This window comes from Talpa europaea (genome assembly GCF_964194135.1).
Source record: "Talpa europaea genome assembly, chromosome: 16".
In the NCBI taxonomy this organism is placed as follows: Eukaryota; Metazoa; Chordata; class Mammalia; order Eulipotyphla; family Talpidae; genus Talpa; species Talpa europaea.
Genome location: NC_140084.1, coordinates 40,029,953 through 40,057,940, shown reverse-complemented (window position 1 = coordinate 40,057,940; position 27,988 = coordinate 40,029,953). Strand labels below are relative to the sequence as shown.

The 27,988-nt window shown below is 52.1% G+C and overlaps 2 protein-coding genes across 2 annotated transcripts; one reads left to right on the top strand and one right to left on the bottom strand.

Annotated features, from left to right (window-relative positions):
* The first annotated feature begins 12,855 nt into the window (after positions 1-12,855).
* COX7A1 (cytochrome c oxidase subunit 7A1) lies at positions 12,856-14,511 on the top strand. Its single transcript, XM_084257914.1, has 4 exons — positions 12,856-12,897; positions 13,554-13,640; positions 13,764-13,848; positions 14,329-14,511. Exons 1-4 carry the CDS (start codon positions 12,883-12,885, stop codon positions 14,382-14,384), a joined length of 243 nt encoding a protein of 80 aa, XP_084114040.1. The 5' UTR covers positions 12,856-12,882; the 3' UTR covers positions 14,385-14,511.
* A 1,662-nt stretch (positions 14,512-16,173) lies between these two features.
* Positions 16,174-22,642, bottom strand: CAPNS1 (calpain small subunit 1; the record flags this gene model as incomplete). Its single annotated transcript, XM_084257157.1, has 10 exons — positions 16,174-16,260; positions 16,424-16,482; positions 18,040-18,156; positions 18,266-18,344; positions 18,443-18,511; positions 20,637-20,701; positions 20,800-20,857; positions 21,020-21,109; positions 21,368-21,401; positions 22,386-22,642. 10 exons carry the CDS (start codon positions 22,640-22,642, stop codon positions 16,234-16,236), a joined length of 855 nt encoding a protein of 284 aa, XP_084113283.1. The 3' UTR covers positions 16,174-16,233.
* Positions 22,643-27,988: the final 5,346 nt, after the last annotated feature.

The following is a 27,988-nucleotide window of genomic DNA, read 5'->3' as shown; positions in this document are numbered from 1 at the left end:
AAAATTATTTAAAAATTGAGCAAGCATGATTCCATAAAATCAAATTGTAGATGGTTGTTATTGATGAAGATAAAAGACTAATTAATCCAATCTATTAAAATCAAGGAGCTAATTTTAAATGAAATTTCTGAAATTTCACCTGTTCTGGATTATGGTTTTAGAACTTTAATTTTTTTTAAATATTTATTTACTTACGCATATAAGAACTGGGGTACAGGCCAGAGGTGTGTGTGTGGGGGGGAGAGGATCACCAGAGACAGAGTGGGGAATAGAACAGGCAGATCGACTGAAATACACTGCTGAAGGGAGCAGTGGGCGAGTCAGGAGAGGTTTGCTGTGCCATGTGGTTAGCTCCCTAGCCGGGGATTGAACTCGTGCTGCAGGAGCTGTGGATTGCTTAATGGTGCTGGCGCTTAACCCCTTGTGCCACCAGGGAGGCCCCTAGAATTTTAATATTATAACTGCAGGAGCCTCCCTGGTGGTGCAAGGGGTTAAGCATCAGCACTATGAAGCTATCCACAGCTACCACAGCACCAGTTTGATCCCTGGCCAAGGAGCTACACACATGTCACAGCAGACCTCTAGTGTCTCACTCGCTGCTCCCCTCAGCAGTGTATTTTAGGACATCTTCCTGTTCTGCACCCCACTCTGTCTCTGGTGAATCTTCTCATCCCCCAATCCCCAAAATTTATGCATATTTTGTATACATAAATAAATCTTTAAAAAAATATATCGTAACTCCAGAAGATGACAATGTGGGGAAAGTGCCTTGATCCAAACCTAAACATCTCAATTAGGGCTTGGGGATGAGGCTGAGGAATCTCAAGATACAGATCCCCTCGGCCCCATAGCCAGGCAGTGCTGGGCAGGGGACCTGTGCTCAATAAAAGCACCTGCATTTTCTGCATGTGCCACTGGCAAAGGAAGACTGTAAAAAGAAGTACTTTTCTCTACGGGGTTAATTATTAGGATGTGCCACTGAAGAGACCCAAAGCTATGATGTCAAAAACTGTCACTTTGAATAGCTGAAGCCTGTACAGGACAAAAAAAAATGTGAAGGTACAATTCGGTATACAAACATCAGTCACATCTCTCTGCCCCTCCCACCACATTACCAGTTATGCAGCAGTCATTGATATCAGGTTCTCCATATATTTACTGGTTTTTATATTTGCTTAAGCATAGGCATACACATAACATACTCCATAAAAAAAAACAACACCTATACAAATGGTAGCCAGTTTCTTTACATTGCTGTCTTTTCTTATCCATGTATCATAAAACTTGGACCATATCAATCCATATACAGTTGCCTTATTTTTCAAAGGCTGCATAGTACTCCAGCAGATGTTTGTTTAATAATTTATTTAACCGTATCGATTTAGTGTTTTTTTTATTTTTTGCTCTTTAAAGCAATCCTATAATAAATATCCTTGCACATAAGTTATTTCGCATGTGTGTGATGTATCTTTAAGATAAATTCCTAGAGGGCCTCCCTGGTGGCCTAGGGGTTAAGTCTCAGTGATATTACTGTTGCAGCCTGAGTCTCATCCCCAGCCGGGAGCTACCCACATGGCACAGTAGACCCCTCCTGTCTGATCTGCTGCTTCTTGCAGCAGTATATTTCAGTAGATCTGCCTGTTCTGTTCCCCACTCTCCCTCCCCCCACCATCCCAGACCTCTGGCCTACACCCCAGTTCTTGTATGCATAAATAAAAAATATATCTTTAGAAAAAAATAAATTCCTAGAAGTAGAAATGCTAGATTAAAAAGGCTTACATTTTTTTGTAAACTTTCTATTTGAAAATTTGAACATGGCCAAAATGCAGATTTTTATAATATAACTCATTACCAGCCTCAATAATAATCAGCTTGTGGCCATTTTTGTTTCATCTGTAATTCCCAGCCACTCCCCACACCTCCATGTTATTTTCTGAAGCTAATCCCAGATATATCCATAAATATTTCAGTATGTGTCTCTAAAATACATCACGACTGTAGAGAGGATTTTCACTTATTAAAAAGTTGACAATACTTGGGCCTCCCCGGTGGCGCAGTGGTTGAGCGCTGGGTTGTGATGCTGACTGCAGCCTCTGCGGCGCCGGTTCGATCCCCGGCTGCTCCCCGGCCACCGGAGGAGGGTCCCACATGGTGCGCAGACCTCTCCTGCCGCCCGCTGCTCCCCTCAGCAGTGTACTTCGGTCCTTCTGCCTGCTCTGCTCCCTGCTCTGGCTCTGGTGAATTCTCTCACCCTCCCGTGCTTCTGACTGTACCCAGTGCTTGTATAAACAGAACAAAAACAAACAAACAAACAAATAAATAAATAAAACATGCCTCTATTAAAAAAAAAAAGTTGACAATACTTTTAGTAGGTTCTGCTCCCCACTCTCTCTGGTGAATCCTCTCACCCCCCACACCTCTGGTCTGTACCCCAGTTCTTATATGCATAAATAAATAAATCTTTAAAAAAAAAGTTGACTTGGGCCTCCCCGGTGGCGCAGTGGTTGAGTGCTGGGCTGCAAAGCTGCCTGCAGCCTCTGCAGCTCCAGTTCGATCGCTGGGCGAGGGTCCCACATGGCGCGCAGACCTCTCCTGTCGCCCGCTGCTCCCCTCAGCAGTGTACTTCGTCACTCTGCCTGCTCTGCTCCCCACTGTGGCTCTGGTGAATTCTCTCACCCTCCCAACCCGCGCTTCTGACTGTACCCAGTGCATGTATAAATAAAAAAAAAAAATCTTTAAAAAAAAAAAAGTTGACAATATTACCGTAATGCCATTATATATGTTCCAGTTTCTAATTGTTTCATCAATGTTAATTTTCAAAAAAAGTATCAAGATCTGGGCCTCCAAAATAAAAAAAAAAAAAAACTTACTCAAAAGGGCTACTGAAATAAAACAAATTTAATCTTTAAAAAAAGAGTATTGGAGCTCCCCTGGTGGTGCAGGCGGTTGAGCGCTGCACTATGAAGCTGTCCCCAGCCTCTGCAGCACTGGTTCCATCTGGGGCGGCCGGCAAGGGTCCCACATGGCGCAGCAGACCTCTCCTGTCCCGCCTGCTGCCCCTCCTCAGCAGTGTATTTCAGGAGATCTACCTGTTCTGTTCCCCTAATGCCTTACCTCTGGCCTACACCCCAGTTCTACGCCAAAGGAAAAAAAGTAATACTGGCAAATGGTTAGTAGTAAGAGACGCTCTCTTAGTGTCCTTTTCATGATGGTAGCATCCATTGATTTTTATTGAAAGATTTATGTATTTATGCATACAAGAACTGGGGTGTAAGCCAGAGGTTTGGGTGGTGAGAGGATTCACCAGAGAGAGTGGGGTGCAGAACAGGCAGATGTACTGAAATACACTGCTGAGGAGAGCAGTGGGCGAGACAGGAGAGACCTGCAGCGCCATGTGGGTAGCTCCCTGGCCAGCCAGGGATCGAACTCGCACTGCAATGACTGGCAGTAGCTTGACAGCACTGTCTTTAACCCTTGAGCCACTAGGGAGGCCCCATTTTTTTTTTAAAGATTTATTTATTTATGCATACAAGAAATGGGGTGCAGGCCAGAGGTACAGGGGGTGGGGGGGAAAGAAGATTCACCAGAGACAGAATGGAGAGCAGAAAAGGAGGATCTACTGAAATACACTGCTGAGGGGAGCAGCGGGCGAGACAGGAGAGGTCTGCTGCGCCATGTGGGTAGCTCCCTGGCCGGGGATCGAACTCATGCTGCAGAGGCTGCGGATAGCTTCACAGGTTGTGTCTTAACCCCTTGTGCCACCATGGAGGCCCCTAGCTATAATATTTTTATGAAGAAAAACCTCCAACTACTAATTGGGTTCCCATGTTACAGTAAGGAAGGATAAGATAAAGTTTTCTCTCTCTTTATTGATTTTCAAAATAATGAATTGGTTCCCAAGAATTCTGCCATTGTAAACCAAGAAGAGAGAGGTATTTAATATGTTTAAATGATTTAAATTTGATCCTCAGTAATGGTTAGATTGTTCTATGTTTGTGATGTGAGACCCTCTCCCACTCAGCCCCCTTGTCCTAGCATGCCCCAATAGTGTCTGGTCACTTGTTTGCTATCTGCCCCAATAGGATGTTCCAGGCTCCTCCGTTAATTTCTCCTACCTCCATGTCAAAGCAGCTATTTTCCAAGGAGTCCTGTTTCCCTTAAGTATTTTGGTACTTTCCAAATGGTATCTAGAAACCGCAGTTGGGTAACTAGAAGTGCTTCATTCTCCTAGCTGGAGATTTTATATATGTCACATTTTAAGCCATTTTATTTTTTATTTATTTATTTTTTAAGATTTATTTTATTTATGCATACAAGAACTGGGGTTCAGGACAGAGGTATGGGGCTGTGTGAGAGGAGTCACCAGAGAGAGTGGGGAGCAGAACAGGCAGATCTACTGAAATACACTGCTGAGGGGAGCAGCAGGGCCAGACAGGAGAGGTCTGCTGCGCCATGTGGATCACCTCCCTGGCCAGCTGGGGGTCGAACTCATGCTGCAGTGGCTGCCAATTGCTTGATAGCACTGTCTTTAGCCCCTGCGCCACCAGGGAGGCCCATTTTAAGCCATTTTATACACATTGCTCAAGTGCCTTCAGAAAGATTATGCATCCACAGCAGAAGAGACCCTGAAGGACCACTTCCTTCCAACCCTGGGGAAAATCATTTGTTTGGAACTTATAACACTTAATGGGGGCGAGAGGACATGGAAAAGTCACTTACTTTTGTTTTCCCGTGCATTCCTTCGATCAGGATGAATATAGATGACCATTCATTCACATAGTTGTCTACTGTTGGTATCGCTTTTGGTATATTGCCTGAAATGGAGTAGGTGCTCAATTAAATAGTCAAATACGGTACACATTCATATTCTTTGTTCATTTAATATTGGGATAGCTTTTTTTTTCCTTACTAAAAGGAGATTTTTAAAAAATATTTTATTTATTTATTTATTTATGCATACAGGAGCTGGGGTACAGGCCAGACGTATGGGGGAGGGGTGAGAAGATTTACCAGAGACAGAGTGGGGAGCAGAACAGGCACATCTATTGAAATACACTGCTGAGGGGAGCAGCAGGTGAGACAGGAGAGGTCTGCTGTGCTATGTGGGTCACCTCCCTGACTGGGGATCAAATTTGTGCTGCAGTGGCTGGAAATAGCTTGATAATGCTGAGACTTAACCTCTGCGCCACCAGGGAGGTCTTCTAAAAGGAATTTTTAAAATACAGTAAGGACTTATACTCCTGAATCATTAGTAGGGAAGACAACAAAATTCCTACCAAATCTGGTTTAAGCTAATGTTTGATTTTCATTGTCAGAAGGCCATTTCAATAATCCCTTAAATAATAAAATATTGAGTCAAGGTTCACATTTCCCCATTGGGATATATATATTACAGTTTTGTGGTTTTTTTTAAAGATTTATTTATTTATTCAAGCACTGGGTACAGTCAGAAGTGCGGGAGGGTGAGAGAATTCACCAGAGCCAGAGTGGGGAACAGAACAGGCAGACTGACCAAGTACACTGCTGAGGGGAGCAGCGGGCAGCAGGAGAGGTCTGCGCGCCATGTGGGACCCTCACCAGCGGCCGGGGATCAAACCCGAACTGCAGAGGCTGCAGGCAGCTTTGCAGCCCAGCGCTCAACCGCTGCGCCACCAGGGGAGGCCCGGGTCATATATATTTTTATGATTGGGGAAGATTAAAGATATTGAGGGGTCTTCTGATTGTTGTTTTTTTTGGGGGGAGTGGGGGAGGTTGTTTCTGGTTTTTTGTATATACATAAAATTTCCCACAAAGGAAACACAAGGAACAACATAGAATGAATGGTTCCCCTGGAGAGAAACTCAGAGAGCTCTCAGGAGATGCCTTTTCTCTTTGTTCACCCTTAGAAAATTCAAACCACGTGAATTTACGTTCTATTTAGCAACTAGGTGAATAAAGGTTAAAAGCTTCAAAAGCAAGTCCTAAAATTTCATCAAACAGGATTAGATGGTAGGAAGGGGTGGGTGGGAGGGGCCATGGTTGCCAGCCTGCCAGAAGGTGGCAGCAGAGTGCCATCAAAGGTTGGTTCTGATCTTGGAAGACTTGGGGGGGTTGGGGAGGATGTCCCTCTCCCTCCCCACCCACCACCGGGAAATCCTGCTGGGTTCCTGCCCACCCTGCCCCCAGCTGTGTGACTGTGGTTGGCTAAACCACCCCCAGATTCCTAACCCATAGAAACTGTAAGATAATTAATGTTTTTTTGTTGTTTTAAGCTACAACTTTTGGGGATAGCTTGTTATGTAGCAGTAGATAACTGATACACCATAACACATCATACCATTCCACTAAAAAATATTTAAAAATGTATTTCTAAATGATAGGGACGCTTTTTGAAAAACATGACCACAATAGCAATATCACATATAAAAATTTCAAATCCTTTATATAATGAAATATCCAGGTATGCTAATGTATTTGAGGGAAGAATACCAATATCTGCAATTTCCTTTGAAAGGTATCCCAAACATGATATCAGAGAAGCAGAGACGAGGAGTCGTATGATAAAGCAAATGCAGCAAAAAATGCTTATTGTGGAATCTAGGTGGTAGGTGTATTAGTGTTCACTTTAAGATTCCTTCTTTTTTGTGCCTTTGAAATTTTTGAAATAAACTTTGAGGGGCCAGTCAGTCATTGTTCATATTTTCAACTATCTCCAAAATGTAGCAATATGTTTTCCCTGTTCACATAAAAATCTAAATAAGGGCTACATATTGAGATTGGTTGGTATGCAGTTCTGTGTTCTCCAAGTTTCAGGTTTTTTTGTTGGTGTAGAAGAACTGGGGTGTAGGCCAGAGTTGGGGGGATGAGAGAATTCACCAGAGACAGAGTGGGGCGCAGAACAGTTGGATCTACTGAAATACACTGCTGAGGGGAGCAGCAGGTGAGACAGGAGAGGTCTGCTGCGCCATGTGGGTAGCTCCCTGGCCGGGGATTAAACTCAGGCCATAGCGTTAACAGAGCTGAGACTTAGCCCCTAGGCCACCAGGGAGGTCCCAAATCTCAATATTTTGGAACCTTGTTGGATTAAAAAAGCATGAAGTCCTCACAATAACGCAGGGCTGCATAGCTTATACCCCCAGTGGGCTCCTGATTCTGACTTTGAACCCTTTTGCCCTGCAAGCTGACAGAATCATTTCTAATTGCTCTGCATATGCCATCTTGAAATTCATAATGTTACCTTAGAATCTGTGTTTGTCTGATGGGACAATGGAGCATGCATCAGGGACCTGGAGCCTGGCTCATGGGTGTTTTCTCCTCCCATACCACTCCCCACCACCCTGGGATTGCCCAGAAAAATCTAGAAGCTCTGTGAAGCACTGAGGCCTGACTTCAGGAAGGGGATGGAATGACCACGTCAGAGAACATTTGTATTATATTGTATTTCCTTTGACAAATATTTACCAAGTCCACCCACATACCAGCTCCTGCAGATGTCTATCTAAAGTCAACAGACGGATAAATAGAGGCGCTACAGTGTTTTCCAGGATAAAGAACTGAGTGTGGAGGCGGGAATATGATAAAAAGCAAAGAGAGTTGCTATGCAGCAGAACCATTTTGAATGCATGTTTAATTTAGACAGTACCAACGGTATGAAATCACAACAAACCAAGAAAGATCAAATAAAAAATATTTGTTTCAACACAGAAAATTATCTTGCCCTTCAAGGAGCAGGCAATGAATAAGAGTGAGTGAGACAGTATAAAATATTACGGGCTGGGCTTCCCCAGTGGGGCAGTGGGTTGAGCTCCGCTCTATGAAGCTGTCTACAGCCTCAGCAGTTTTGATCCCGGCCGGCTAGAATCCCATATGGCGTAGCAGACCTCTCCTGCCACGTCTGCTGCTCCCCTCAGCAGTGTTTTCTGTCTGCCTGTTCTGCTCCCTGCTCTGTCTCTGGCGTAGTCTCTCACCCTCCTGCGCTGCTAACTGTACCCCAGTTCTTGTATAAATAAATAAAATCTTAAAAAAAAATATTATGGGCTGGTGGAGACTTAGGTGAAGTAGAAATGCATGTTCCTGTGTTGATCAGCTTTTGCTATATAACAAGCTTGTCCAAACTCAGTGGCTTCAAATAATAAGCATCTCCCAGAAAAGAAAAGGCTGTGGAGTTAACCCAGACTGTAGTATAGTCTGCTTCACCATGGGGTCAGGCTTCTTCAAAACTATCACCTCCTCTCCCCAGGGAGGGGAGTGAGAGGGGGGGCAGGGGGCATCTGTAATGCTTTGGCTATCATCCCCAGTGGGCCTAGAGAATGCAATCATGTGGCATCCAAGGCCTCCCCAGTGGCGCAGCAGGTTGAGCCCAGTGCTATGAAGCTGTCTGCAGTCTCTGCAGTGCGGGTTCAATTATTCCCGGCTGGCGAGGGAGATACCCACATGGCGTGGCAGACCTCTCCTGTCTTGTCCGTAGCTCCCCTCGGCAGTGTATTTCAGCCAGTCTGCCTGTTCTGTTCCCCACTCTGTATCTGGTGGATCCAGTCACCCCCTGCATCTCTGGCCTGTACCCCAGCTCTTATATGCAGAAATAAATAAATCTTAAAAAAAAAAATAAACAACCCTTTGGCAAGGAAACTCTGAGTCAACTCCACCAAGCAAAAACCTAGGGCAGGCAGGGCTATGGCAGAGAACAGAGAATGTGATCAGGCTCACAACAAAGGAAACTTCAGATATCAACTCCCACCTGTCATCAATTACAGAAGGGAAGATTTGTGACAGGCACCTATTTATTTGTATATGCAAACCATTCTCTTCTTTCTCCTTCCTTCCCTCCCCACTCCTTTACACAGGAATTTTTCTTGGAGGTTAACTTTGCCAGCTGGTCGCAAGGTAACAGAATGCTCGGTGAGACCATGCTGAACATGGGGAGTATTCATCAATACACTCTGTGTGACTGCTGAGACTTTGGGTTCTGGAGAAAAGCCAGCTTTTTCAATTGTTAGGATAGTGTAAAAAATGGAGTTGTTTTTGTTATTAGAAGTGACCTCTGGGGCTTCCCTGGTGGTGCAAGGGGTTAAGACGCAGCACTATGAAGCTATCCACAGCCACAGCAGCATGAGTTCGATCCCCGGCAAGCGAGCTACCCGCATGGCGCAGCAGACCTCTCCTGCCTTGCCCGCTGCTCCCCTCAGCAGTGAATTTCAGTAGCTCTGCCTGTTCTGCTCCCCACTGTCTCTGTCCTGCCCCTGCATCTCTGGCCTGCGCCCCAGCTCTTTTATGCATAAATAAATAAATAAATCTTTAAACAGAAGCGACCTCTAAGGTGTAGAGGATACATATGGAAGCTGAGTAGCTGAAAGGTGGACAGTCCACCTTTCTCTTTGCCTGGCCTTCAATATCTGCTCTGTGGCAAACAATGGAATTCCTTTAAGCATTTTTCCTTTAAAGACAGCACACTTTTCAGTTTTCCCAGTAGAGGGCGCTGGATGACACTGCAGGAGGAAGAGACTGCAGTTTCCAGGGCAGGAAGGGGTGTGTGGTGTGTGGTGTATGGGTGTGAGATCCTGCCCCAACCTCAGCCTGACAGTGATCTTTCTGCTCACCCAGACACCATGGACAGGACCCCATAACCTGCACACAGCCTCCTGCCTCTTCCTGCCTTCCAGCGACTCTCTTACCTGAGTTAATAGGTCTGCATGTTAAACTTCCCTATTTAGCCTACTGGGTGGTCCCCACCTCCTGATTGGACCCAGACTGACAGTGACTACTGCACTTTGCATTTTCACCAGTTACAATCTTGCCCATTCTCAGTCTTGGTGTTTGACTCTGCAGTCATATCTCACTGTGGTTGGGATCTATATTTTCCCGGTGACAATTGACTGAGCATCCCTCAATGTGACTAAACACACCTGATCTTGGGAAATATTTGAATTAGGTAGAGAGATATTAAGAAACTGAGTAAAGAGGGCCTCCCCGGTGGCGCAGCGGTTGAACGCTGGGTTGCGAAGCTGCCCGCAGTCTCTGCAGCGCCAGTTCGATCCCTGGCCGCCGGACGAGGGTCCCACATGGCGCGCAGACCTCTCCTGCCGCCCGCTGCTCCCCTCAGTGACTCTGCCTGTTCTACTCTCCGCTCTGGTTCTGGTGAATTCTATCACCCTCCGGTACCTCTAACTGTACCCAGTGCTTGTATAAAGAAATAAATCTTTAAAAAAAGAAAAAGAAATTATTTTAAAAAAAGAAAGAAATTGATTAAAGAAATATTGAAGAAAGTCAAAATTGTATTAAGGGCCTCCCTGTGGTGAAAGGTGTTAAGCACAGCACTATAAAGCTATTCACGGCTATTGCAGCACAAGTTCGATTCCCAGCCAGGGAGCTACCAACATAGCACAGCAGACCTCTCCTGTCTCACCCGCTGCTCCCCCTCAGCAGTGTATTTCACTCAATTGGCTTATTCTGCTCCCCATTCTATCTCTGGTGAATCCTCTCACGCCCTCCCCCCCCACCTATACCCCCGTTTTTATATGCATAAATAAATAAATCTTTTTAAAATATTGTAGTATTAACTTTCTTGGTGGGGGAATTTGTGAATTTTATATTTTAAGTATTGGTAATACTTAAGATAAATTGGCTTAAATAATAGTTCAACATCATAATTCCAATTTAAAATGTGAAATCCACAGAAAGGGTGAGATTGGATTGAATAAAAAATATGAAATAGGGCCTCCCTGGTGGCGCAAGGGGTTAAGACACAACCTATGAAGCTAACCACAGCCACCGCAGCAGAAGTTCGATCCCCGGCCACGGGGCAGCCCACATGGCACAGGAGACCTCTCCTGACTTGCCTGCTGCACCCCTTAGGAGTAGGCTTCAGTCAATTTGCCTGTTCTGTTCCCCACTCTGTCTCTGGTGAATCCTCTCACCCCTCACACCTCTGGCCTGTATCCCCGTTCTTATATGTATAAATAAATAAATCTTTAAAAAAATAAATATAAAATAAAATGTGAAATCCAGGTAGTGACTATGATTTACTTTTTTTTGACATCTTACTGTTTATGTTCATTATTAGAACAACTGATAGACTATAAGAACACATTTATAAGTTTAAAATTTTAGATACCTCAAATTTATTGTTATTGTTAGTTTTGAGGAAAGATTCAGTTATTAGTCTATAGTGGTTCTTAAATGAAGCACTCTAACATATTAAATTTACAAGCATAGTTTGAAAATGTTAAGGGAATTTATTAAGTTATAAAAGCCTCTTAAAAGGTTGTTAAAACTTTTAAGACTGGGCCAGAATCATCACTGGTTGCTAGAGCTTTTAGGGTAACTCTACTCAACGTTGGCTGCACATATATGAGACTTTTTCTGAACCATTTTAGGAGAAGTATCCTTTCATTCCCAAATATTGCAGCATGGATTTCCTAAAGACAAGGACGCTGTGATACATAACTACAGTAAAATCATTGAAATCAGGATATTAATATTGATGTTATTGTCTAATACACAGACCTTATTTAAAATTCATCCGTTGTCCTGCTTTAAATTTCATCCATTGTCTTCTTTAAAAGAAGATTAAATTATTTTTTTTCCTCATCCATAAATTTTTCTAATCCATGAGGCTCAATTCAAAATTGGGGGTTGGGGACCCCCCTACTGATGCAAGGGGTTAAGATGCAGCACTATGAAGCTACTTGAAGGCACCCGGCCATGGAGGTGACCCACCTGACGCAGCAGACCTCTCCTGTCTTGCCCACTGCTCCCCTCAGCAGTGTATTTCAGTAGATCCACTTGTTCTGTTCCCTACTCTCTCTGGTGAATCCTCTCACCACCCCGCACTTCTGGCCTGCACCCCAGCTCTTGTATGAAAAAGTAAAAAAAAAAACTTTGGAAAAAAATTGTGGGGGCCTCCCCGGTGGTGCAACAGATTGAGCACAGTGCTGTGAAGCTGCCCGCAGCCTCTGCAGTGTGGGTTCGATTCCTGGCCGGCCAGGGAGCTACCCACATGGCATGGCAGACCTCTCCTGTCCCGCCTGCTGCTCCCCTCAGCAGTGTTTTCGGTTAGTCTGCCTGTTCTGCTCCCCACTCTGGTGAATTCTCTCACTCTCCCGCGCATCTGGTCTGTACACCGGCTCTTGTATAAATAAAATAAATCCTTAAAAAATAATACCGTGAGTTGGTGGACTTCTCATTTTTAAATCCTTAGCTGTTAGAAACACATATTTAAATGTGTTGGGATTTGCTTTAAAATAACCATTTTTTTTAAGTTGAAAAGATAGCTGAAAAACACAATCATGGTGATAACTGTTGAAGCAAGTAATGGGTCCAAAATACCTTTCTGCTGCTCTTTATGCTTGAAATTTACCAGAATAACACAAAACATAAATATAAAAACATCTGCTACACGAACCTTCCCGCTAGAAAACAGTAAAAAAAATAAAAAATAAACCGCATTAACTGTTAGTTCATTTATGCTCTCATATTAGTTGATACAATGTTCTCAACAAACCTCTGAGGAAGGTCTTGACTCCGTCTCCCCGTTACAGATACGGAAACTGGGGCTCGGCCGCGCGCCCACTCAGCCCGTGCAGCGCGCGCGGACCTGCAACCCCAGTTTTCCCTGCCGTGACGCGCTCTTCAATACTCATCTCGGTAGGTACCGCCTTCCTCCCACTCGGACCAATAGAATTTCCTAGATGAGTAACAGATGGCTGCTCCAGCCACTTACTTGTTGGCACCCGGTCCCACGCGCGAGGGTTGGACGGCTCCGCATCTGGGGGCGGGACTCGCCGGCTCTCTCACCCAATCCGGGGCCCGCGCGCCCGGGGCGGGGCCAGGGCCTCCCGGGGAGGGCAGGTCACTGCGCGTCCTTGGCGGAGAGGGCAGGTGACCGGCCGAAGAGGAGGACGCAGAATGAGGGTCCAGCGGGTGAGGGCCCCCCACGGGCCGGACCGGGGTTGCCATCCCGGAAGTCCTCGCCCCAATACGAGATTCTCTCTCCCTAAACGATCCGGGATCTGGGGCGCGGAACGTGATCCTCCGGGGGTGCAGGGCTCCCCCTGAGCAGCCGGGGGTGCCGGACATGGCCCGGAGCCCCGGGTTTGAGCCGCTTCGCTTTCTGCATCTCCCTTCGCGCTCAGACCTGGGCACTGGGGCCGAATACCCCGTCTCTTCCCCGGAAGCCCCTAGGATTTCCCGATGCACCCCGACATTCCCGGGACCTGAGCTCGTCCCATGAACCCAGAAAACCTCCCTTCAAAACCTTCGGACTGGGACGGGCCGCGCGGGCGCCTCGCCTCCGGGCGCGCCTCTGCTGCTGACAGCCTGGCGCCTGCAGCCAGCCCCGCCGGGCCCGTCCCCTTCGGGGTCTCCTGTGATAGGACCCCCTCCCCGACTCGCGCTGGCAAGTCCGACATTGCCTTAGAGACGCTGGGGGGGGGGCGGGTAAGCCCACCCCACGGCAGAGCCTCGGCGAGCCCGACCCCCTCTGCACGCGCGCGCGCCAGCACCCCCCACCTCCGCCGAGCCCACTCCGGGACGCCCCTCCAGGAGCCCCCCAATGCCCATCCTCCCTCTCTCCCCAGGTCTCCCAGGCACTGTTTCGTGCCTTCAGCTCGACCGCCCGCACTCACATGGCGAACAGAGTGGCGGAGAAACAGAAACTCTTCCAGGTAGGCGGGGCGCGGGCGGGGCAGGGAGGAGCCCAGGGCGCCGGCGGAGTCCGGGGAGGCGGGGAGTCCCCCGCGCCGAGCCCCGGGGACATCCGTTTCTCATCTGAGGTTCCCCACACCTAGGCGGACAATGACCTTCCAGTGCACTTGAAGGGCGGAGGAGCCGACAACATCCTGTACCGACTGACTATGCTGCTGGTTACGGGGGGTGAGTGTCGGGCCGGCTCCGCCTGAGCGGCAGGAGGCTGGGCTCCAGCACGAGGGAAGAAGGGGCTGGTCCAGGCTAGGAGTTTAGGGAGACCAGGGCAGTAGAGAACTAAGTGGAACCTGGGATCTGGGAGGAGTTGGCTTCTGGGCTGGCCAGGTTTGGGGAACGTGCTGGAGTCCTGGCTACCATAAAGCTGCAGAGCACCTTAGGGCGTGGTCTCCCGTCCCAGGATGGGGGCTGTGCCAGGATGGGCCTGGGACCCAGCAGGCAGGGGTTGAAGAGAAAGCTCCCAACCTGGCCGGGATCTAGTAGCAGGGGAGTCCCCACCTGAAGTGCATTCTGGGAAGGGAGCTGGAGTCTGCACTGGGGTGGGATCCAAGCTGGTGGCTGCAGGAGTCTGTAGAAGGGCATAAAAGCTGCAGATGGGGTTCAGGAAGAAGGTTAGGGTCTCATTCTGTATCCCCCACACTCCCTTCATAGGCACCGCCTACAGCCTGTACTGCCTTGGCTGGGCCTCCTTCCCCCACAAGAAATAAGCCCAAGAAACCTGCAGGACCTGAGGGACATGATCAAGCGTCAATAAATGTGCTGGCTTCTTAGGGAGCCCAACCTACCTCTGCTCTGTGTGTGTGTGTGCCCTCCCGGCTCACCCTCCCACCAGCTAGGGGGTCTCTACCCTGTGGGCTGCCTATCACCCAGACGAGTCTCTCATGCTAGGCCAGGGCTAATCCTAGGATGTTGCTGCTTCTTGGCTCTCTCAGAAGGGCTGGGGACCTCAAGTGGCACCCAGGGCTGCCCCTCAAGGCCTGGGGGCTTGGGGGAATGTCCCCAAGTGGAAAGGGAGTTCTGTATTTTTTTTTTTTTTATTTTTTTATTTTTTTATAGAGGCATGCTTTATTTATTTGTTTGCTGGTTTGTTTGTTTGTTTTGTTTATACATGCACTGGGTACAGTCAGAAGCGCGGGAGGGTGAGAGAATTCACCAGAGCCAGAGCGGGGAGCAGAGCAGGCAGAAGGACCGAAGTACACTGCTGAGGGGAGCAGCGGGCGGCAGGAGAGGTCTGCGCGCCATGTGGGACCCTCCTCCGGTGGCCGGGGAGCAGCCGGAGATCGAACCGGCGCCGCAGAGGCCGCGCGCAGTTTCGCAACCCAGCGCTCAACCGCTGCGCCACCGGGGAGGCCCTCTGTATTTTTTTTTTAAAGATTTATTTATTTATTTATACAAGCACTGGGTACAGTCAGAAGTGCGGGAGGGTGAGAGAATTCACCAGAGCCAGAGCGGGGAGCAGAACAGGCAGACTGAGGAAATACACTGCTGAGGGGAGCAGTGGGTGGCAGGAGAGGTCTGCACACCATGTGGGACCCTCTCCGGCAGCCGGGGATCGAATCGGCTCTGCAGAGGCTGCGGGCAGCTTCACAACCCAGCGCTCAACCGCTGCACCACCGGGGAGGCCCAGGAGCTCTGTAGTTTAGATGGTAGCCCCTTCTCACTGCAGGGCCAGAGGATGGGAAGGAAAATGCTGGCCACAGCTAGAGGCACAACAAAGAGAGACTCAGGCCCTGAGGACAGACTCATTCAAGAACAAGCAGAGAGGCAAAGGTGGCTCTGGGGGACAGAGCTAGGAGTGGTACTGAGACCTCCCACCAACCCGGCTCTAGCAACAAAAGCAGAGATCGCCCAGGCTTCTGGGTCCCAGCCTCAGGACCTGCAAGGGGTCTCAGCAAGAATGAGGCTGTAATTCAGCTGCGACCCGGCATGAGAAAAAGGACACAAGAAAGGACCAGGACATACACACAGATCTAGCTCTGGGGACAGACACGGAGACAAAGTCCTCTCACCCCCACTGCCAGGGCCCCTCAACTCAGAACATGAGGCAGATGTCAGAGAGAGCAGCGACCGGGTATATTTATTCCTGCCTGGATCTGGCAGGCTAGGATCAGAATACAAAGGCACTGGGGCGTGCAGGCCTGTTATGGCCTGGAGTGGGGCTGCCTGGGTGGTAACATGGGTGTGCCAGGGTGTGTAGGGACTGGAGTGAACCTCCCAGGACTGAAAGAAGGGCCCTTGAGGCATGGGGCTTGGCACAGGTGCACAGGAGAGGTTACGGAGAGAGCGTGAGATGGGTGTGCTGGGAATGGAGTGACCCCTGGGTCAGGCCACATCTGAGAGTCAGAGCTGGGGTAACGTGGGCCGGGGCATGTTAGGGCATGTTCGGCCCTGGCTGTTGACTTAGAAGCCAGTGCCAAGGCCTGGGAGAACGTAAAGGCCTGTGGGTTGGCATAACCCATGAAGACATGACTGCAGATGGGATCAGCCCTGGGAGACCGAAGGGTCCAAGGTGACTCCTCTAGCGAGGCGGTGAAGGGGCAGGACTGGAACTCCCATTCAGGAATACATCGTCAGCTGTAGCCACTGGGGAGAGGAGGGCACAGAGTCAGGAGCAGGGAACCTGTGGTTACCAGCCCCTCCTCCCTGCCCTCACCCAGGGGCTTCTGGGAAAATCTGAGGGAAGAAGCCCAAGCTCAGAGCAAGCACATGTGGCCAAGGTGAAGGGGCCCCTGCAGGGCGTTCTTACCTCCTGGATGTTCACCTTGATTTGTCCAGTGCCATCTTTGTCAAGAGATTTGAAGGCACCTGGAAGAGAAAGGAAGGGCTGAGGGGAGTGGCTATTAGGATGAAAATGTTGTACTGATAGATGGGATGACAGTAATCCCAGGGAGCGCTTTAGGAAGTGGTTTGGATGTGTTAATGCAATTAGCCCAATTCTGAGAGACAAGTGTCATTGTGAAACAAAGCACAGAGAAGTGACACGCCCCAACTCACACAGCAGGAAAGTAAAGGAACTGTGATTGCGAGCCAGGCTGTTACCCACCCTTGTCTATTCTGTACCCCACCCATCCCCCTCTAACACACCATAGTCCAGTTCCCCTCCTTCCTAGGGGAAGGAGGCTTTGGAGGCTCCACTTCCCGCCCCTGCAATTCAGCAGTCCCGCTCCTGTCCTGAAACTCAGCTCCATGGCCCCTGACAACTTCTAAGCCCAGGCAAACATGCCCACACTGTCCTTGCTTGCTCTCTCACCACTCAGTCGCCACCCTTAGGTGTCCACACCTATGTCCCAGACACTGCACCCACTGCAGTTACTACTGGCTCTCTTGCCCCTGAATGCCCCTATGGCCATTTCTTATGCCTTCTCATAGATGACTCTGGTCTCGCCTACCCTGCTTTGGTCCACTCCCACTGCACGTCCCTGCCATCTCCAATGCCTGCCCCTCTTCAGCCCACCTCTTCGCTGCATTATCCTCCCTGGGTTCTGCAAAAAGCGGGCCACCTGGCCCTGGCCTTGCCCTGCCTAGAACCTGCAGTGGTTCTCAGGCTCAGGTCGAGTCCCCCTAAACTTGGCATTCAGAGTCCTACATGGCTTGACAGTACCCACTGCTCCTGCCACGTTGCATTCAATTCTCTTATTAAAGATCTGAGTTCAAGTTCTGACTTTGCGGCTTCCTGAGAGGCTGTGAGCAAGCAGCTTTGCCTCCTTGAATCTTACATCCCTCTCCTTAAAATGAAGACATTAATTCTCACTTCTTAAGGGCGTCTTAAGAATTTAGTATATTAATAGTCATAGGAGCCATCATAATCCAGCTCTACTCACCCCACCCAACCTTACGTCTCCCCATCCCACCCCCTCGTCCGTATCCTGAACTGAGTCCAACAGAAAACACCGAACACTCTGTCTTCTCTTCCCTTCTAGGCCTCTGCACAGGCTGCTCCCCTTGCACACTTGCCCCCACCCTCTCACGGGGTGTCACATTTCCTCATCCTTCTGGCTTCAGCTCTTGTGTCCTACCCCACAAAGCCCTCCGTGACCCCTTAGCTGCATCAGGAGCCTCATAGGTTCAAATAACCCTGTGCACTGCCCACCCACCAACCTAAGCCCTCTCTGCCCAGAGCTCCCCCTCAGGGGGATGCTGTCACCTGGCCTAGGCTCCCCACCCTGGCAGCCATCATTCTGAACCATCAGCTTCGTCATCTGCCTTCTTCACTGGACTGTGGGTATCATCAAGGCAGAAACTAGAATTATTTTGCTCACTGCTGCGCCCCCTACCATCACCCACTTTACGGTCAGTTTTAGGGGAGAACCTGGCCAATGGAAGATGAACAAATCCCCACCCAGGATTTGCAGTGTCACTCACGGAACATGGCGTCCAGCCTGACCAGGCAGCTGATGAAGTTGTCAAAATTCATGTTCCCTGCTTCATCTGAGTAGCGGCGGATGATCATGTTGTAGAGATGCTCATTCAGATGGAACCCTAGGAATGGTTCAGTCCCTCAGGTGTGGGGGCCACACTGCCCAACCCACTCCCAGCCCTGGGAATCGATTCACACAGCTCAGCCCCGCCACATCCCAGTCGACCGCACCTGCTGCCTCAAAGGCCCCTGGGAGTTCACTGCCACTGATGGTCCCTGAATGGTCCACATCAAACTGTTTGTATATGGCCTGTGGGGACAGGGAGGTCGGGGTTCATGGAACATTGTTAACACAGCAAACCCATGGCTTGGGGGACTTCATGCTGGGAGTTTCAGGTGTTAACCTACCTGCCACTTTTTGATGTTGTTCCACAAGTACTTGAACTCCTCAAAGCCCAGCTTGCCTGTGGTGTCGCTCTGATAGGAGGGTGTTAAGAATAGGGTGATGGCTGAACCCAGAGGCCACGCTATGTAGACGACAATGACAACAGCCCAGCAGGGGGAACTGGGCTAAACCCCACTCCTGTCCTATCCTAGTGGATCAACTTTTCCAGTTGATCCTAGTGGATCAACTGTTTATTTTTCTAAGGACTCCCTCTAAACCATCGGGGGTTATACTGAACTTCCCCAAACTACAAATTCCTCACCTGAACATAGCTGCTAATTCCTCAAGACACCAGCCCTGTGGTAGTATTCCCCATCACAGAAAATGAAACAGATTCAAAGCTGAAAAAAGATCTAAGATCATATTAAAGCTAATGCAGCCAGACCACTTACTATGTACTGGGCTAACCTGTGCCTGTAGCTCCAACTTGGTATCATCATCAAAATACACCCCTTTTTAAAAAAATTTTCTTTTTATTTATTTATGCATACAAGAACTGAGGTCTAAGCCAGTGATGTGGGAGAGGTGGCGGGGAGAGGATTCACCAGAGACAGAGGAAGGAGCGGAACAAGCCGATCTGAAATACACTGCTGAGGGGAGCAGCAGGCGGGACGAGAGAGGTCTGCTGCGCCATGTGGGTCACCTCCCTGGGCGGGGATCGAACTCATGCCGCAGTGGCTGGTGATAGTTTGATAGAGCTGAGACTTTAACTCCCTGTATCACCAGAGAGGCCCAAAATTCACCCCATTTTAGATAGGCCAATGGAGGCATAGGAAAGCCCACCAATCTTGTTGAGGGGCAGAGCCAAGATTATTTAATCCTATAGAACGCATGTATGTGATCCTGTGACGTGTATGTATCCACATTGTGTTGAGGGTGTATGTAGCCAAGGTCAGCGAATGACTGGCCCATGTGCATATACACGTGTTCCTATGCATGCCTTCACATAGCATCATGCACATAGGTGTGCCCCTATATGTGTATGGCTCTTAAAAGTTTGGGTTCTCAAGCCCCAGAGACCAAGTCCAAATTCCTACCATTTATTGGTAACTTAGATTGTCTCTCTCTGAGTCTTGTTTTTGTCACCTACAAAGCAGAATGTAATATAATGAAATATTACTCAGAAATCAAAAAAGACAAACTTATGCCATTTGCATCAACATGGATGAAGCTGGAAGGGATCATCCTAAGCAGAAACAAGCCGGAAGGAGAAAGACAAATATTGGATGGTTTCACTTATATGCGGAATATAGAGGAACTAAACAAAAGGTCAAGAAAAAGACAAAACTAGCAAACTGACCATAGACCTGAGGCACACAGCAGGGGAGGGAGAGGGACCAAAACAGGGGCAGGAAGAACACAAGGGAATATGGCGATGGTCATGCATGATGTGGTGGCGGGAGATCTATGGGGACTACACCTAAGTGGGGTATACTGATAACTGTACAAAAATGAACAATGATGTAAGAAAATAAGTAAAATAAAATGGAGTGGAGGGGCCTCCCTGGCGGCACAGGGGTTAAAGATATATCACTATGAAGCTATCTGCAGCCTCTACAGCAAGTTCAATCCCCGGCCAGGGAGCTACCCACATGGCGCAGCAGACCTCTCCTGTCTTGCCCGCTGCTCCCCTCAGCAGTGTTTCAGTCAGCCTGCCTGTTTTGTTCCCCACTCTGTCTCTGGTGAATCCTCTCACCCCCCGCACCTATGGCCTGTACCCCAGTTCTTGTATGCATAAATAAATCTTTAAAAATAAATAAAGAGGGCCTCCCCGGTGGCGCAGCGGTTGAGCGCTGGGTTGCGAGGCTGCCGACGAGCTCTGCGGCGCCGGTTCGATCCACGGCTGCTCCCTGGCCACCGGAGGAGGGTCCCACATGGCGCGCGGACCTCTCCTGCCGCCCGCTGCTCCCCTCAGCGGTGTGCTTCGGTCCTTCTGCCTGCTCTGCTCCCCGCTCTGGCTCTGGTGAATTCTCTCACCCTCCCGCGCTTCTGACTGTACCCAGTGCATGTATAAACAAAGAAACAAAGAAACAAACAAATAAAGGAATGGAACATGCCTCTATAAAAAAATAAATAAATAAAGAAAAATAAATAAAGAAAAAAGAAAGACAAATCCCCTCTTCATCCAAGGTCTCCCTTAGACTGCCCCAAGGATACATCCATCACGGCCACCATGCTGCGGCACGTGTCAATGCCAAAACCATCCGTCTTCAGATCAGGATCTGTGGGGGAAGAAGTTGAAGTTCAGAGGTCAAAGGTTACCGGCACCCCAGCCCCCATGCCTCTCAACCCGCCCAGTGTGTTAATGCCAGTCACTCACGTCGAGTCACAACCTTGTTGAGAATGTTCATGAGTTCTGTGGCACTGACTTCCATGTCCTGAGGGGAGAAGGTAGGGGTGAGTCAGGGTGACTTGAAGGGATCGGGGCATGTCATGAAGGAGGACATGAACTTCTGGACTGCCACGGTGGAGTGCGTGTGTGAGCAGCCCAAGGGAGGCATGGGAGGATCAGCACAGGTCTGGGGGTCGGGGTTACTTACATCTCCAGCCAGCTGGGCAAAGAGTCGCCGGAACTGACGGACCTCCTCGCTCTCATTGGCCTCAATGTTGGCATAATGGGTGCGTGGGGGCTGCGGAGGGAGGAGATCTCAGAGCAGGGAGGGGAAGGGAGTACCCTGGACAGGTCAGTCCTAGTGGGGAAGCCTGAGTGAGCTGGGCCATCAAAGAAATGACAGGTCAGAGGACAGGTAAGGGGCATAACCAAGACCCATTGTAAATGTGAGGACACGGTAAGGGACAGGCTGAACGAGAGGAACTTCTTAAGAGGGAGAGGGAGTGGGATTTCTTCAAAGGGAGAAGAGACATCTCTGGCGAGGAACTCAGCTTACCGGGGGCTCTGGGTTGTACTGCGCAGCCGCCTCGCTGAAGGGAAACAAGGGGGAGTTAGGCCCAGGGGGCGGGGCCTCCAACGGGCAACGCCACCCCCCACGCTCCAACCCCCCAAGCCCCAGACTGCCACCCTCCTTACCTGCTCCCTCTGCCCACCTCGTCTATCCTTATCCTCACCTGTCCCTATCCTTGCTGCCCTGGTTGCATAGGTCGGGAAAGCTGGACGCCCGCCCTACAGCAGGCTCCGCTGCTGCCGGGCACACCCACCTAATGGCTGATTCCTCAATATGCCCAGCCCCTTCGAGGGCTGGCTTCAAGGAAGCTCTGCCCAGCCTCCCAGGGCCCCGCCTTCCTCAGGTCTCATCAGTCTAGGAACTGTCACCACCACCCCCACCCCAGCTCCTTTAGACCCTGCCCCTTCGAGGGGTCACTGCCCGGTGACCGAAGGTAACGCTACGTTCCTAGACACAACCTACCTCCACCAGGATAGTTTTCTATTGTAATACGGCCAGTCCCTACTATTTTAATTTGCCCCAGCCCTCGGGCCTTGACCTCTTCTGGGCCCATCTCAGTGACCCACCTAGGACAGCAGTTCCCTCCCATTACCAGGCTTTGCCCCACAAGAAGTGACACCCGGCCTCACGGGCTCCGCCCTCCTAACGAACTCCTGGAGGTTAGGGCGAGTAGGCAGTAAGCCCCACCTCCCCAAGCCAGCTAGGTCCCCCAGACGCTCCCCTCCAACAGTCAGACCACGCCCAAGTCAGGCCCCGCCCCAGACTTATGAAGGATCCAGGTCAGTCTCCAAGTTACCCCATTCTATTCGTGCAGGACAAGCCTCCTCCTCGGGCCCCGCCCCCCGGGGCCCCGCCCCCAGCCCCGCCCCGGGCCCCGCCCTCCCAAGGCCCCGCCCCGGGTCACGCCCTCCTCGGGCCCCGCCCTCCCCGGCCCCGCCCGGCCCTCCCGGTCACGCCCTCCCCGGGCCCCGCCCCGGCCCCGCCCGCCCCGGCCCCGCCTCACCTGATGGCGCTGATGACCCCGCCCAGGAAGCGCATGGCGGTTCCGCCGCCGCCGCCGCCGCCCCCTCCGGCTGCTGCGCCGCCGCCCCCTCCGCCGCCGCCGATCAGGCCCCCGATCACGTTGCCCAGGCCGCCGCCTCCCCCGCCGCCGCCGCCGCCGGCCCCGCTGATCAGGCCGCCGAGCACGTTCCCGAGGCCGCCCCCGCCGCCCCCGCCGCCGCCGCCGCCGCCCTTGAGGAAGGAGTTGACGAGGAACATGGCGCCGCTCGGCCTGCGGGGACAGCGGGGTCAGGCGGCCGCCCCCCCGCCCCGCGCCCCCCCAGGCCCGCGCCCCCCGCCGCCCCGCGCCCCCCGCCGCCCCGCGCCCCCCGCCGCCCCGCGCCCCCCGCCGCCCCGCGCCCCCGCCGCCCCGCGCCCCCCCAGGCCCGCGCCCCCGCCGCCCCGCGCCCCCGCCGCCCCGCGCCCCCCGCCGCCCCGCGCCCCCCGCAGCCCCGCGCCCCCCGCCGCCCCGCGCCCCCGCCGCCCCGCGCCCCCCCAGGCCCGCGCCCCCGCCGCCCCGCGCCCCCGCCGCCCCGCGCCCCCCGCAGCCCCGCGCCCCCCGCAGCCCCGCGCCCCCCGCCGCCCCGCGCCCCCGCCGCCCCGCGCCCCCCCAGGCCCGCGCCCCCGCCGCCCCGCGCCCCCGCCGCCCCGCGCCCCCCGCCGCCCCGCGCCCCCCGCAGCCCCGCGCCCCCCCAGGCCCGCGCCCCCGCCGCCCCGCGCCCCCGCCGCCCCGCGCCCCCCCAGGCCCGCGCCCCCCGCCGCCCCGCGCCCCCCGCCGCCCCGCGCCCCCCGCAGCCCCGCGCCCCCCGCAGCCCCGCGCCCCCAGCAAGCGCGCGCGGCGGCGGGGCCGGGAGCCCTGGGGCGGGCGGGGGCGCTGGCCCGGGCGGCGCTGGGGGCCGGGCGGGGGTCGGCGGCCGCGCGGGGCCGGGGTGCAGCCCTGGCTGCGCGCCCCGGGCCGGGATAACGGGGCCCCCGGGGAGGGAGCGCGGGCCAGGCTGCGGCCAGAGCCCCTCCGGGGGGTGCGGGGGCGCCCCCGACCCAGGCCCATCTCCACGGCGGAGGGCGGCGTCTCCGCGGCGGGATAACGGGGCGCCCGGGGCTGGGGTCCAGGATCCCGAGTCGGGGGGGGCGCGGCCCGGGCTTCGGGGTCTCCCGGGCCTGGGGCGCCGGGGCGGGACTGCGGGGTGTCGGGGTACTGACCCGGGCTGCGCCTCCCTGCCGTCCGCGTCCGCTGCTCCCGGCTCCGGCGCTTCGGGCCCCGCAGGGCGGGGTCGGGCTCAGGGCGGGGCCGGCGGCGCCCGCGCGGTCCTAGCGCCGCGCCCTCCTCGGGGTGCGAGTCCTGCACCCCGCATTCCAGCCGCGCTCGGGGCGGCCAGGCCTGAGGCCTCCCCGCCTTCCCCTGCGCGGGCGAGGGCAGCTGGGGGTGGGGTCGCCGCGCCCGGGGGTGCCCCTGAGGGTGACATTTCTCCTCGAGGCCGGGCCAGGGAGGCGGCCTCGGTGCCCCCGAAGAGGCTCAGCCCTCGGCCCCCACCCTGGCCCTGCCGGGCGTGGGGAAAGCCCGGGTGTCGCTGGGCCCGCAGTGCGGAGGCGAGCGCCGGGATCTGCGCTCCAGGGCAAAGCTGGACTCGCTTTCTGGGGGCCCTGCCGCGGGCCCACACTGCAGGGGAGAACTTTTCCCGGGTCAGATGCACCAGGATGGTTCTCCCGGACGGGCCCAGAGTGTCTGCTTTTCTTCGAATCTCTAAACGGGGGCCGAACACAGAAGAGTCCATGCCGCGTCCCGGCTTCTCAGAATCTGGGTTTCCAAGATCAGATGGTGGGCGGGGTGGGGGCCCAAGAAACTGAAGGGCAAAGAGGATTGAAGTCTCCTTTGGAGGATTTTTCCTTGCTCTCTGGGTCCGGCCTCTAACCTATGCGGACCCAGTAATTTTTCAGGGCTCCTCGGAGGGGGCTGAATCAGGTCCCAGACAGTGGCGAGTTGGTCCTCAGCCTCGCTCCCCTGGAGGGCGGCTAAGCCTGTGTTTGAGTCCTGGCGCTGCCCCAGCTGTGCGGCTCCAAAAGAGACCTGGAATCTCTGAGCAACGATTTTCTAATCTGTGCAATGCAAACAAGGGCTCCCCCGTACTCCCGCCTTCCCCCAGCCTCACCCATTACAAGGCACCTAGCAAGAATTAAGTGATAAATGTAAATAGCTCGCAAAAGATAAAACCAGTCACAGTCATGCTTTCTGAGCACCGGCTGCGCCAGGCCAAGGCAACTGGGACACCAGCCTGGTCTATGAGGCAGGAACTAACAGGAGAGAAAATGGAGGCCCTGAAGGTAGGATCACTTGGCTGAGGTCACAGAGGGTGGCAGGACTAGGTTTGAACCTGGGCATGGCTGATGCCGAAACCTTTGACAATGACTAACCTGGATTCCTATCTCACCACACCCTTTCCTGCTAGGTTGAGCAGCTTCTGTTGGCTGCCCTTTTTTTTGGGTTCATTTCTACCTGCAACACTTCTTTTTTTTTTTTTTTTTTCCTTCCTGGTTTTGTAACAGTGAGGCCTTGGGTGTCAGCTCAGGACTCACCTCCTCTAGGAAGCCCTCTCATCTGCACCCCAACTGAGACTAGGTGAGGCTTGCAGTTAATTTGTAACTAACTTCTTTCACTCCCAGTTACAATTATGTTGTCAACTATTGTCACATTTTCTCCCTGACCTGTTAACTCTGGCCAGCTCCAAGTCTTAGGCCTTGGTCTCCTCTATGTCACCCAGGCCATAGGGGAACTTCCCATTGCCAGAGTCAAGATCTGGCTTAAAATGCTATCATTAGGTTAATAACACCTCCCTGGTGGTGCAAGGGGTTAAGACGCAACCTATGAAGCTGTCTGTAGCCACTGCAGCACGAGTTGAATCCCCAGCCCTCCAAGGAGCTACCCACATGGCAAAGCAGACCTCTCCTGTCTCACCCACTGCTCCCCTTAGCAGTGTATTTCAGTCAATCTGTTCTGTTCCCCTCTCTGTTGCTGGTGAATCTCCTCACCAGCCCCCACCTCTGTCCTGTACCCCAGTTCTTCTATGCATAAATAAATAAATCAAAAAAATGCGCATGCTGGGAGCATCATTGCCAGTAGTAGCATTTAAAAACCCGTGCGGGATGCTACATGCTCACATCCTCTCCCTTAGCAACGGGGGAGGGGGATTGGAGGGGTGCCACATGAAGACAGTCACTGGATCATGACATGGAGACCATCTGCCTGTTTCTGTGAATATGAAATAACTTGAGGTGTTAGTCCACTAAGATCTATGGTTCCTTTGTTACCACAATATAATCTAACCATTTCTGAAGGCTTCCTCTAGCGGTTATTATTTTAAGATTTATTTTTATACAAGAACTGGGGTATAGGCCAGAGGCGCAGTAGGTTGAGAAGATTCACCAGAGACAGAGCAGGATGCAGAACAGGCAGACAGACCGAAGACACTGCTGAGGGGAACAGGCGTGACAGGAGAGGCCTGCCGCGCCATGTGGGTTTCTCCCTGCCCGGCTGGGAATAGAACCTGCACTGCAGAGGCTGCGCACAGCCCCACAGCACTGTGCTCAGCCTGCCACGCCACTGGGGCTGCCCCTAGCAGTTATGTCCAAGAGGAAACCAGCTGGTCTGACTACACACAGCTAGTAAGTGCCTGAATGAAGATCTGAATCCAGGATGGCTGGTTTTATAGCTCACACTTAATCCTTGCAATTTGCTGCCTTGGCAATGTTAATACTATAATGCCACCATTTAATAAACTCACCAAATGGGACCAAATTAAGGTAACTGCTTTGCTAGCATGCTCTAAAAGGGCTCTTACAGCCTGAGAAAGGGACTCACAGGACAGGCAGGGGAGATTCAGACAGGAGGAGTCACTTGCCTAGGAGCATGCCAAAGACCAATAGTTGACACAGAATAGTTCGTGAGGACTGATCCATATTACTGTCCCTCCGCTGCTCTCCCTTCAATGTTGCATTAAGGTTTTCCAGAGAAAAAGAACCAACAGGATATATATAAAGAGACTTATGAGAAATTGGCTCATGTGAATATGAAGACCCACAGTCTGGTAGCTGCAAGCTGGGGTCCAGGAAAAGCAAAGTCCTGGCTCAAACGTGAGGGCATAAGAACCAAGGGATGGGGTGGGGCATCCCTGGTGGCGCAAGGGGTTAAGACCACCTTATGAAGTTATCCACAGCCACTGTAGCACGAGTTTGATCCCTGGCCAGGGAGCTACCCACATGGCGCAGCAGACCTCTCCTGTCTCGCCTGCTGCTCCTCTCAGCAGTGTATTTCAGTCAGTCTGCATGTTCTGTTCCCCACTTTGTCTCTGGTGAATCCTCTCACCCTCTGCACCTCTGGCCTGTACCCCAGTTCTTTTTTTTTTTTTTTTTAAAGAGGCATGTTTTTCTTTATTTATTTGTTTGCTTGTTTGTTTTGTTTATACATGCACTGGGTACAGTCAGAAGCGCGGGAGGGTGAGAGAATTCACCAGAGCCAGAGCGGGGAGCAGAGCAGGCAGAAGGACCGAAGTACACTGCTGAGGGGAGCAGCGGGCGGCAGGAGAGGTCTGCGCGCCATGTGGGACCCTCCTCCAGTGGCCGGGGAGCAGCCGGGGATTGAACCGGCACCGCAGAGGCCGCGGGCAGCTTTGCAACCCAGCGCTCTACCGCTGCGCCACCGGGGAGGCCCTGTACCCCAGTTCTTGTATGCATAAATACATAAATCTTTTTTTTTAAAGATTTATTTATTTATTTATACAAGCACTGGGTAGTCAGAAGCACAGGAGGGTGAGAGAATTCACCAGAGGCAGAGTGGGGAGCAGAACAGGCAGACAGATGAAACACACTGCTGAGGGGAACAGAGGGCATGGCAGGAGGTCTGTACACTATGTGGGACCCTCGCCAGCAGCCAGGAATGGAACCAGTGCTGCAGAGGCTGCGGGCAGCTTTGCAACCCAGCGCTCAACCGCTGCACCACCCGGGAGGCCCTAAATACATAAATCTTTAAAAAAAAAAAAAAAAAAGAACCAGGGCCTCCCTGGTGGCTCAGAGGTTGAGCGCTGGGTTGTGAAGCCGCCCGCAGCCTCTGCGGAACCGGTTCGATCCCCGGCTGCTCCCTGGCCACCAGAGGAGGGTCCCACATGGCGCGCAGACCTCTCCTGCCACCCGCTGCTCCCCTCAGCAGTGTACCTCGGTCTTTCTGCCTGCTCTGCTCCCCGCTCTGGCTCTGGTGAATTCTCTCACCCTCCCTCGCTTCTGACTGTACCCAGTGCATGTATAAATAAATAAATAAAAATCTTTAAAAAAAAAAAAAAAAAGAACCAGGGGAGCCCATGGAGTAAGTCACCGACTGGAGAAAACCAGTGTTCCAGCTGGGCGGCCAGGCAACGCAGAAATTACTTTTTGTTCTATTTGATCACTCAGAGGATTGGAGGATGCCTCCCACATTAAGGAAGACAATGTGCTTTATTCAGTCAAATACTGATTTCCTCCAGAAACACCCTCACAGACATACCCAGAAATAATGCTTAGCCAAATATTTTGCACAGGCCA